This window comes from Lissotriton vulgaris, chromosome 4_1 (assembly GCF_964263255.1).
Source record: "Lissotriton vulgaris chromosome 4_1, aLisVul1.2, whole genome shotgun sequence".
NCBI classification, from domain to species: domain Eukaryota; kingdom Metazoa; phylum Chordata; class Amphibia; order Caudata; family Salamandridae; genus Lissotriton; species Lissotriton vulgaris.
Genome location: NC_141691.1, coordinates 1801392351 through 1801404422, shown reverse-complemented (window position 1 = coordinate 1801404422; position 12072 = coordinate 1801392351). Strand labels below are relative to the sequence as shown.

At 41.2% G+C, this 12072-nt stretch overlaps 1 protein-coding gene and 1 long non-coding RNA gene across 3 annotated transcripts in view; one reads left to right on the top strand and one right to left on the bottom strand.

The window, feature by feature from the left end:
* LOC147724579 (uncharacterized) overlaps window positions 1-10577 on the top strand; it is an 81181-nt gene extending 70604 nt beyond the window's left edge. For both annotated transcript variants that reach the window (XR_015309925.1, XR_015309926.1), the window contains one exon: window positions 9484-10577. This is a non-coding gene — a long non-coding RNA (uncharacterized LOC147724579). The remainder of the gene's footprint in view (window positions 1-9483) is intronic.
* LOC147724578 (fibrocystin-L-like) overlaps window positions 1-12072 on the bottom strand; it is a 1433379-nt gene that overhangs the window by 351125 nt on the left and 1070182 nt on the right. Inside the window, exon 56 of the mRNA XM_086966122.1 lies at window positions 705-746. Within this exon, the coding sequence (XP_086822248.1) occupies window positions 705-746 (42 nt within the window). The remainder of the gene's footprint in view (window positions 1-704; window positions 747-12072) is intronic.

The following is a 12072-nucleotide window of genomic DNA, read 5'->3' as shown; positions in this document are numbered from 1 at the left end:
TCATCATATCATTGGTAATAATCAAGAAAGATCTCAATCTCTTACTCTTCCAAAGATAATTTCCCTGAGGGATTATCTAAATGTGCTTCCAGATCATATGTTAACTTTTGTGTTTAACGATGCTTCAATGTATCCGCATTGATGCTACATCCACTTTTTTTTTAAAGCATTGGCATGTGGGCTTTTGCTGTGCTATACAAATTAACATAAAATGACATTAATCTACTGATGAGTGGAAGACAAGAGGAGGTGGCTAACGTTGTTCGTCTGGTGTGAGGGATCATTTCATGGCCAGAAGATGTTGTCATGCCATATACACACTAAGACATAACACAGGCCCATTACTAGGTGTAGATAAAGAGTAACACATGAAATCAGTTGTAGGCCATGTGAGAACATCAGGTCAGAGAATGCCAGACAAACAAAATTATGTCTTTTGCTCTTCTGAAGTTTGTTATTCACCATGGAACGCTTCATGAGAAGGAGCTCAATAGATAAGATAAAGACTGTCCATCCAGTATGCAAATTGACATTAGGCATTCTCAAATAAGTTTTAAGATCAGAGAAGGGAATTCCTGATCCCCCTACCAACAGCTGAATGAAACATTACAGTCTAATGGATGCTCGACAACAAGCACTGAAAATTGTACTTGGAGGGAGGAAGGGTCAGCCTTAAAGCCTTTGGCCTGGTGTAAGGTACTTACGTGGTTTCAGCTTCCGTTGGCAGGGGATTTGTGGGCTCTCCACTAAAAAAAGCAAAAAGAAAACAGGTTAGCAATAAATTATCTCAAAATTTACGGTTCCCCCATAAGTTGGTAACATGGTGCTACATGGCTAAATTACTATAAATCAGTTACTTACAACTGCCAAAGTAAAATACATCCCTAAAAAAGGCAGACATGTAAATGCCAGCCTCTAGGTTTTGTTGACATTAAATGCAAAGAGGCTCTCTGTGTATGGTTACAAAAAGTATACACAGCTAATGCCTTATCCAGACCACATATTTAATGTGAAAGAGTTCTCGTTGAGGGGTAGGAAATACAAAAGTAGTTACATGAGACAGTCCTTTTGGCACTGCTCATGGAAGCCATGTTTGCCTTAACCCATAGAAGCTATTTAAAGGAGACGTTTGTGTCCACAATCATTTTAATTATTGGGACTAAGGTGCTTTTTGGGGTTCAGTATTGGATTAATATAGCCTTATATCCTGCTGCACAGGGCAATACTAGTTGTTAAATGCCCTGAACTCCAGTTATAGACTAGAATAGCAGGCGAGGGCCTATATCAAGAGAGAGGGCCATTAAGAACTGGTATAGCCTAAGGCAGAAGGGCTATACAGCTATTTGAATACTTTACCCATTGAGAGGGGATTTTTCTAAATTGTAAAGGGAGAAACTGAAAGAGAAAAATTGGAATGTTGGAGCAGAAGGTTTTAGCCCTGAACCACTTCATTGTCTTCAATACAACATCATAATGTTCAATATTCATATGCATATGCTGAGGGAAACTAGTATTCTAATGCCCGATGGTCATTAACATTGTTATATAGGGTCTGGTGGTTAATAACATTGCAATTGTATTTGAAAGGGGTAATTTGGTACATTAATGACATAGTGCATAACACGAGTAAGCATTGGTAATGCACATAATACCTGTAGGCAACATTATAGTTATTTAATCTCAGCAGAGGTAGCAGCAATGCAAGCTTTCTTCTAATAAATTACATGTTCAATACAGGCAGGAAGGATGCGAGTGAATAACACAGACAAAGCACTAGTAGAAGAACGTCAACAATAGAGGCAGGGGCCCAGTTGGAGGCCTCCTAACCTATAAACACGGTCCCATTGGGAAACAGAAACTAGGTCCGGGCACCAATTGAAAAGTGGCCCACTTATGAAAATCAGGACAGCCTTAAACTTGTAAAGACGAGCAGGATTGGTATTTTGCAAAAGATGGGCAATTTAATGCATTACTGCTTGCTACAGGCAATGTGTGTGGTGATATCAGAGAAATCTACGGTACAACCCAGCCCACAGAAAGACAAATCGATCCACAAACAGCCAAAGAACTAGCTCATACACTGAGGTGTCAGAACAGCCCTTTGGGCACTGACAAACGGCCCTATAAGCCAGTCGGACTCTGACTTTACAGACAGGTGGAGAAGATCATGCTCTTCTATGGAGCCATTCTGTTTAGAGAATGTGTGTGAGAGAGATGGAGCAGGGGACATACTAGGTATCGCTCTACCCCCAACAGTATTTGAAGAAAAAGGCCTGCTTCAATTGTGTGGGGAAGCAGACTGCTGCAGGGGTCTCTGTTATCCCTCCCAGCTCTAGTCTTCTTCTGAGCTACCCTGAAATATCTTCAGCCTGTAACCAGTCACATATATCTTGATGAAAAGAAATTCACTAAACCTAAATCATAGATGATCTTCTGGCTTAAGATTACCACAGCCAGCTCTTTCATATTTTAAAAATGGGGACCATAGACTGTCACCAACCTTCAAAGAACCCCCCCCACCAATGCTATGAGTCAAAGCTGCCCCTCTTAGTCACTTATAAGCAAGTCCCTGGTCACCCTTAATACCATTGGCTAGTCCTTCTGCAAGCTCTCAGACAATTCTATGGAACCAATAAAGGATCATCAAAAGCCATCAGACCCACCACGGTCCCTCTGTTACTCATAATTGATGCTCAAACCTCCCTTACAAATATTTTTAAATGAGCTAAGGTTTTTCAGAAACATCCATAACCTTCCATCAGCCCATCATAGGCCACCCTTGACTGGCCTTCAGAGGACCCTAGAAACAATTAGTCACATTTGAGAGATACTTACCTAGCCTTTTGATGCCATAAGATGATCCTTGCATTTAATCTGTCACCTCTCACAGACCGTCAACTGACTTCATAGACCCTCAACCTCCGTCCATTAACACCTCCTCCACTGGCTGTACGATTCTATCACCCAGTCCTGAAGCGAACCCCAGCCGTATCAGAAAAATTCCTCTGATACCCTTCAGGCCCTCATTTTGATCAACATGACACCCTCAGTCCCTTGCCTATTTCGGAAAATATGCACACCATACACACAGAGGCCCTAATTTACCTCTGTGCGTCATATTTGAGTATAGGCATAGTACTGTTCGCTTTTAATCGTATCACGGAAACCAACTATGAAGTATTGACGCTTTGGATTTAACCTAGATCATTTTAAATTCACTTGTTTTAAGTGGGTAAGGACCCTATACAAAATCATAAGGGTTGCTCACAGGTAGGTATTAAAAAACTTGTCACAGATGGTGACAGTTCTTGAGTACATGAGACTCAAATCTGGGACCAGGGCTGCTTTGCCTTTTTAGTCATTATAACCTTTCAACACTTTTCACAAGCGCAAGGAAGCTTTTTTTGTTAAATATAAGTGCACTCTATAAATGCTTATTCTTTGCCCTGCCATCAGATACGCATTCCCAGCATTCTAAGTTCAACTCTGTCGCTAACCTGCCAGCCTAGCTTACAAACTTTGTTTTACTTAAAATCCATAAGCCGGTGTGTCAGAATATCAAGGCGGTATGGCAATGTTCCAAAATAGTGAAGGTAACTCTAGATAAATAAATATATGCGAACAATTGGGTTGTTGCTTGAAGGGACTGTGAGCCCTTCTCAAGCAAACAAAGAAAGGGCACAACACACAGACTCACTAGCAGGCAGGCATGGGGCAACATAACAGTACAGGGAAAGCTACAGACAGATAAAAACCCAAAAAACAAACAGCTATGCACTCACAATACACAAACACCGAAACACACAGGCAGGCACGCACAAAGCAACAGAAACGTACCAAAAGAGATACAGACAGACAGATATGCACTCACAAAACACAGACACACACAGGCAGGTGGGATAACAGAAACGTACAGAGAGAGATACAGAAAGACAGATACACGCACAGAAACAAACAGCTATGCAATAAAAACAAACACAGAGGCGGGCACGGGGTAACAGAAACGTACAGAAAAAGATACAGAAAGACAGATACACGCACAGAAACAAACAGCTATGCACTCACAAAACACAAACACAGACACACACAGGCAGGGGGGAGAACAGAAACGTACAGAGAACGATACAGACAGATACACGCAGAGAAACAAACAGCTATGCACTCACAAAACACAAACACAGACACACACAGTCAGGCGGGATAACAGAAACGTACAGTGAGAGATACAGATACACGCAAGAAACAAACAGCCATGCAATAAAACAAACACAGAGGCGGGCAGGCACGGGGTAACGGAAACGGACAGAGAAAGATACAGACAGATACATGCACAGAAACAAACAGCTATGCATTCACAAAACACAAACACGCAGACAGACACTGGGTAACAGAAAAGTACAGAGAAAGAAACAGACAGATACACGCAAAGACAACAAGCCGCTCTGACGGACCGAACGCTCTGCAACGTACCAGTAGATGCGAGAAGTCGACGGGCTCCGGCGCCATCTTCAGAGGAATGAAACAAAGCAAACCTTGGCAAAAAAAACCCCCAAAAAAACGCTCACCGCCGCAATGACGTTCACAAAGGGGCGGAGAGGGAAAAAAATCGCCAGAACGCCCACGAATTGCCTCGGACAATGACGAACAGATCTCTCTTCCAATGGCTAGCCTCCATTTATGGAGCTAGCCAATGGAAGAGAGAGGCGGGACAAAGCCACATACTGGTCCAACATAAGATTTCGCCTGTGCGAACACTGCTGCGCAGCGGACGTCAGGCGAAACCTAAGAAACCAGACTTCAGGAAAATATTTGCAGGACTTAACAAGCCTGTGTAATATATTATAAAAACTATAACATCTAGCGAACGTGCAAGGCCAGCAAAATAAATGCACAAGTTAATGAAACATTTGTGGGCATCTATAAAAAAAGGCGCTAAAAAAATCCAAGATTCATGGGAGCTAATTTAATGGGAGTCTGGCCATCAAATTATCACAATAGGTGATGGGAGGAACGCTTGCAAATAGTGTAACTAGAGGCAATTAGTGTGGTAAAATTCCAACTCATCGTTCTTTAGCCCACCAGGCAACCTCAGATTTGGCCCAGACATGTTCTCCAAAACGGAAAGCAAGCACCCCAAGGCCGCTTTAGGCCCAATTAGACCACTTCAGTTGGGTGCAGCTTGGTTTGTGTGGCAATTTTTACAAGACAGGAGAGGGCAGGGAGTGGTTGCATTTTTATCAACCAAACTGTTTCATAATGTATGCCAAGCGAGGAATTACGCCGCCCTTAATAACTATGCCTGGCTAGCGATATAATTAAAATCTTGCTCGAATTTTCTGATATGTGAAATCGGAGTGTTTGGTGAGACAAGTTCTGTGTGGAAAGAGCAGTAGGAGTGTGGGCACTTAACAGAACATTAGTGAGACCGTCGTTTCACAAAAGTGCCAAAAACGATTACTTGGCTCAAGCGCAACATTTTTCGGACTCCAACTTGGCTGTGCACTAAAACTGACCAACAGAAAAACATGGTCCTGACAACCACTGTGCCTTGGCAACATGTATTTTTGAAAGGGAAAACTAAACTACATTGGAATGTGGTTTTTGAATAGTACGTCAACTCCCCAACACTTCACTTCTCCTAAAGTGCCTTACAAATGGAAATTTCTCTTCCGCTTATATTTACTGAACTTAAGGAACGAGGATAGTTTTTGGACAAATACTTAAAGGTGACATTTCAGTTGCGATCTTCCTTGAAACAAGTAGAAATTGTAGAACGTGTGCATAATGTTCTTCATAGTTAATGAATTGCGACAACTTGGACGGCACTTCTGAAAAACATGCATCTTATGGGGAGAAAAGACAATAACAACATTATCCCATGCGAGGAGTGGGCTCAACGTGCAAAGTTTTAATGCCACCGGCATAATGTATACAATAGAAAACGACTCAAGCCGCAACGATAAACTGTGTTCAACTCCAAACCAACTGAGATCTAGCACAACCCCCAAAATCAACAAGCTTCTTCAGAAAATCTGCGATGCCTAATTTTTTATTTTATAAAAACGTTTTTTTCTAGGCTGGAAAGTTGTCGCTTCCCAGGGCCAAATAGGTAACCTGCGTACAAATCCAACAGATAAACGCCAAACAAGTAGGGTGACTAAGCTTGGCACATATTTCTGCTGGGCGATATATTGTTAAAATACAAGGTGTGAGAGAAAGTGTTTTCATTAACGACAGGCCACCCCCCAAAGTGGTACAAGTAAACTAAACAGCATAAATCTGGGAATACTGCAGCTTCAGCCCAGTCCTGGAACCGGCATGATCGGGCCCACTTTATTACTGGCGGTTACATTGGGGTGCAATAAGCAAATGTGCAGACCAGCACGAATCCCCTGCACAAAACACACGGGATTTCATTAAGCAACCGATTTAACAAAAGTAGGATGCCACCAGATTGTCCACAGGCCTCGGAAAAGCGACACTCACCGACACACACAGGCAGGCGGGATAACAGAAACGTACAGAGAACGATACAGACAGATACACGCAGAGAAACAAAAAGCTATGCACTCACAAAACACAAACACAGACACACACAGGCAGGCGGGATAACAGAAACGTACAGTGAGAGATACAGATACACGCAGGAAACAAACAGCCATGCAATAAAAACAAACACAGAGGCGGGCAGGCACGGGGTAACAGAAACGGACAGAGAAAGATACAGACAGATACATGCACAGAAACAAACAGCTATGCATTCACAAAACACAAACACGTAGGCAGACACGGGGTAATAGAAAAGTACAGAGAAAGATACAGACAGATACATGCAAAGACAACAAGCCGCTCTGACGGACCGAACGCTCTGCAACGTACCAGTAGATGCGAGAAGTCGACGGGCCCCGGCGCCATCTTCGGAGGAATGAAACAAAGCAAACCTTGGCAAAAAAAAAAACGCCCACCGCCGCAATGACGTTTACAAAGGGGCGGAGAGGGAAAAAATCGCTGGAACGCCCACGAATCGCCTCAGACAATGACGGACAGATCTCTCTTCCAATGGCTAGCCTCCATTTATGGAGCTAGCCAATGGAAGAGAGAGGCGGGACAAAGCCACATACTGTTGTAACATAAGATTTCGCCTGCGCGAACGCTGCTGCGCAGCGGACACCAGGCGAAACCTAAAAAGGATACTATGTATGTCATTTGCAGAACTATTACTGTTTCCTTATTAATGATATCTGATTAAATCAGTATTCTAGAAATGCTAGTCAATCACTAAATATTTATTTCCGAAATATTAATACAATTTACATGAAAGACGTGATCCAAAATACAAAACGTATATGAGAACCTAAGTATTGTAAAAGACTTGATCCTAAAATACTTTCTAAAATACAAAGCCAGAATGGAATAAAGTGCATTCTATATGCTTACATTTCGAAGTGCACTAGCAACCTCATAATAATACAGAGCATCAGAAAGTGGGATATTCATTTGAGAAGAAGAAGCCCAGAGCAAAGTAAATCTCTGCTTATACCCTGGAAGCTTTGACACAAGCAGTAGGATATTCCTCCGAGAAATAAGTGTTAATTTCTAGCGGCATCAACAATGAAACAGAAATCAAGAAAACTACACAATAAAATTCCCTAAACCAACTCAGAAAAGGGTAGGAATAAAACAAGTAAAAAAGACACCCAAACAATGAATATCAGATATAATAAATGAAAGACAAGATTTTATTTTTAAGTTTTGAGACAAAAAGAATCTGGAAAAGTAAAGTGCCAATAAATATATCAGTTCACAGTTGATCCGGATGTAGGTATGATGAGGCAGCCCCATTTTTGTGATATTAGCTCGAAAAAATTCTCAATGTATTAATGTTTTTATGCTGTTTGCAATAAGCTCTCAAATGAGAGATTTTTAACCAAGTGATGATAGCTGTTTTATGTAATTAATGAAAAATTAAAAAATCTGGGATATTTTTTACATTATTTTCTTGAGTTCTAATTGGTGCTGATAATAGTGGTATGTGAGTGAACCTTGATTGGAGGTAGAAAATGTGTGTGATGTGTTGAGAAAAACAGAAACCCAAAGGGATCTTTGTTTTCAGTGCATTATTTATTTTAAACTGTATATGGTGAAATAATTTATATCATTCAGATATTGTTCTAATATTGCATGTTTTTCACCTATGTTTCAATACTTCATGTGAGGGTGATGTTGTTTATAGCAAACTGTGTTTTGTGCAAAAAGTAGAAATTTTGCAGACATTGTTTTATAGCATGTTATACCTATGTTTCAGCCCTTCATATGTTTTGTTATCTGTGTTTATTGAATTGTTTAAGTTGAACTGTTGTGAAGCATCTGTGAATAGTCCTGAGCTCATAGTACATACAATTGTAAGAGTACAGTACATACATTTGATCCCACAATTAGGGCAAACAGATTTGAGTCCTATTTTGTCCACACAAAAAACAATGAAATTGTCATGGATTTCCCATTAAAACACATTTAAACCAGGTCCCCCACATATGCAAAGAAACATAAAAATATTGCCAAGAATGGCATGCACACACAAAGGCACATACATTTCCCTGGCCTAAGGAGGGAACATTTGACACTAACGCTATAGAAAATACTAGAACACATAAAATCTAAATATACAGGTCAAAAGATAGAAAGGAGAGAGGCATTACTAGAATTATAGGCCATCTTTGAAGAGCCCCAGAGTAATAGCCCTACATCACCGATAGCAAGCAAGGTGTCAGTACCTCCCCCACCATATGCAGGAATGGAGATGCTCACGCTAACTCCCCCAGCTTTAGGATACTACAGTCCACCGATAGTAGTGATGGAGCGAGGTACAGAAGATTTTGGGTGTACCCTATTCAGATCAATCACCCCCATAACAAAGTAAATATATTAATGTTGATTGCTGTGTATTAACCAAAACACAACGTCAAAATTCAAATTCCCTTTGGATTTACAGCTTTCTATAGAACTCACCATTCACACACTTCTATTATTCAAGCTAGGGTGTTCCTTGCTTGAATAGATTTTGAATAATATGAGTGTGTGAATGGTGAGTTCTATAGAAAGCTGTAAATCCAAAGGGAATGACGTTGTCAGTATAGGTGCTCTGTCCCTTTGGATACACTGAGCCCCTCTCCTTGATTTCAAGGTTAATAAAAACACACACATTACATGTGGGAAATGCTTTGCACTAACAGGTTTGATTAACATATTAATTAATGATGTAAAATGCATGTTTAATCTATTTTGTGCATTTAAGTGGTATGATAATGTATATCTGTACATTGTGCATTGCATGCTGCTTTTCTGCTTCATTTTAATGGCTTGCAGTGTGATGCTTTTCTGCTATGTAACAGTTTTAAAGGATACATATTAGCACTGGTGGTTGGGGGGACAGAAAACACATATACTCTGTGTATTTACATTTTCTTTTTCTGTTTATCGTAGTTTTCGTTGGTTGCCAATTCCAAAATGGCTTTGCTTTTCCCGGTTTTGCACAGTAGAAAAGCTTACATCATTTTGCTGAGAGAAAGCTCGTCCATGCTCTGTGCTTCACTGAGAACATTTTGCAACTTCAGCTGACTATATCCGAGGCCATTTGATATGAACTCTGGTGAGTGGCTGTGGGCCAAAATGATAACCACGAGAACAGCTGAATGTCTGCCAAGGATAAAAGCCAAGTGCCTTCAAAAAATGACCACGTGGAAACAGCTGAATCACTGAAAATTAACATTTAAAGGCCTAATGATGAACCGGAACAGTCAAACGTGTATTTATCATTTTGTCAAACAAAGTTGTTACGGACATCCTGGAAGTTAAGAAATGCATGGACAGTCGAATTTGTATCTGTCAGCTTTTTAATCAGGAAGATATTCATGGACATCCTGAAAGTTTAAAAATACATTGTCGATTAACGAGCATCCTGAGGGCTAATAATTGCAATGTCATGACCAATCAGAGAAAGGGAAACGACAAAACTTGAAACATTTGAGGGTAGAGTGCCAGCAAATACAGTATAAATATCAGAGCAAAATTGGAGTTTAATGTCACAGAAGCTGATCGCAGAGAGAGAGATGCTGTTTGCACTGCAGCTGTTTGCAGAGATGATGGGAGCCTGAAACTATGCCAGAAGGCTCACTGATAACCCCTGTAGGTTGGAGAACGTTCTGGGACACTAGGCCTGGGAAAAGAGTTGCGCCCGAGAAGGCCTGGGTTAGTAAGTATAGTTTTGGGGTTAAGTGCTGGGTAGGAATGTTTTAGTGTAGAAAGCTTTACGAATTAAATGCATGTGTTTTTTAACTATGTTTCTCTGATCTATTCATGAAGAATTCTCTTTCAGGTACATGGCCAACGTTTAATTGATATTTTTATTTCAGAGAATAATGGAATTAATGTAAACCTGAATTTTCTCTTTATGATTTTATTAACAGTTTACTTGATTTATTTCCTGAATAAATTGCAATGCTCAGTGAGAATTATTAATGACAGAATAAATGCTAATTCTCTTTTATGCAAATTATTACATACAATGTTTTAAATGATTTCAGGTGTTTGTGATTCTTTTAGAGTCTCATAATTATGCAAATCAATGTATTGTTGTATTGAGGTTAAGCTGGTCTTGACAATCACCATCAACTTGCTCAACTAATTGGTCCATCGACCTAATTGGCGGGGTACATTGATGCATAGATTAGTTTAGTAGGATTATTGATGCAAACAAATGTTGGTGTTAAAATCTGTGCTTAACCACATCGATGCTAGGCATTTTCCCCTGCTGTGCTGGGAATAATCCAAAACAATGATTTCATGACGAGCTCTGCTCGTCATCAGTGTACCAGCAGCACACTGCATGACGAGCTGAGCTCGTCATGAGTGTCGAAGGAGTTAAAAGGTATCCTGTCATAGGAGAGAATTCACTCAACCCATTTTGCTTATAGATTTATTTGAAAGGGTTTGGGGTAAAGTGTGAGTGTGACTAGGTGTGTTGTACTTCGGTGTTATAGGCCCCAACGGAGTGATCTGGACCCTGTGTTGGTGATATTTCTGGGTGAGTGCTGCATCAGTAGGAGCTGATGGACCCCCATAGTAAGGCCCAAGCATGAGACACCAAAAGTCCAGCAAGCCTACATGCCTCCAGCGCAACTCAAGTCCCTTGAAAAACTCCCCAAACTACCATCTACCATGTCCGACACACAGAACCTTAGCAGCAAGGACAACAAGCACGCTCTTTGGTTCAAGCGAATATACACAAGTGGCAGGAAGGTTTATGGTGGTTCTAGATAGTGGTACAGCAAGTGGGGGAGAGGAAGGGAGCCCCAGCCACTCCGGAACCAATGACGAGAGCAAGGCTACAGGATTTGCCTGGGTAGCCACAGAGATGACAGAAATTGAGTTTGAGGGAGAAGCCATGCCAAAGAGATCAGCACATAGCTCCAAGCAAAGGAGGCAAACCAGATGGGGCGAGGAAGAAAGTGTGAGTTGAAGCTAGAGAGACAACAGGCACACACCTGGGAAGCATAGCAAGAACACAGGACAGCGTGCTCTACATATGAGGGAAGTGGGGGTAGGTACAGGGCACCAATTGGGAAGAATCATAGGCAGAATTCGATGAGAGCTCTCCCTAAGGTTGGGAGCCATCTGTGTCCTTGTTAGATGCCCAAACTTTGTAAATTTATGACTGAGATAATTTTCAGAAATGCAGAAATTACTTTTTTTGTACCTCATGTGATTGTTATAATGTCAGCCAAACTTTTGTATATAGAGAAACTTTCCTCAGCCTCATCCTGTCAATTCTCTCCCAGCTGCTGCTTATAATTACACCACCTTGTACCTGTTTTGCGAGACTCCAGGTATTTTAATTTCTTTAACCCCTTCCATGCGGCCGCGATTCTGCTCCTGTGCGGCAGAATCGCGAGTGGGCGGGTTTATGACGGCCCCCAGCCGTCATCAGCACACGAGCACCGTAGTGCATGACGGCTGGGGGCCGTTATCAGCATGGAAGGGGTCAAGGTAAATTTATATCTGAAAAACATGACA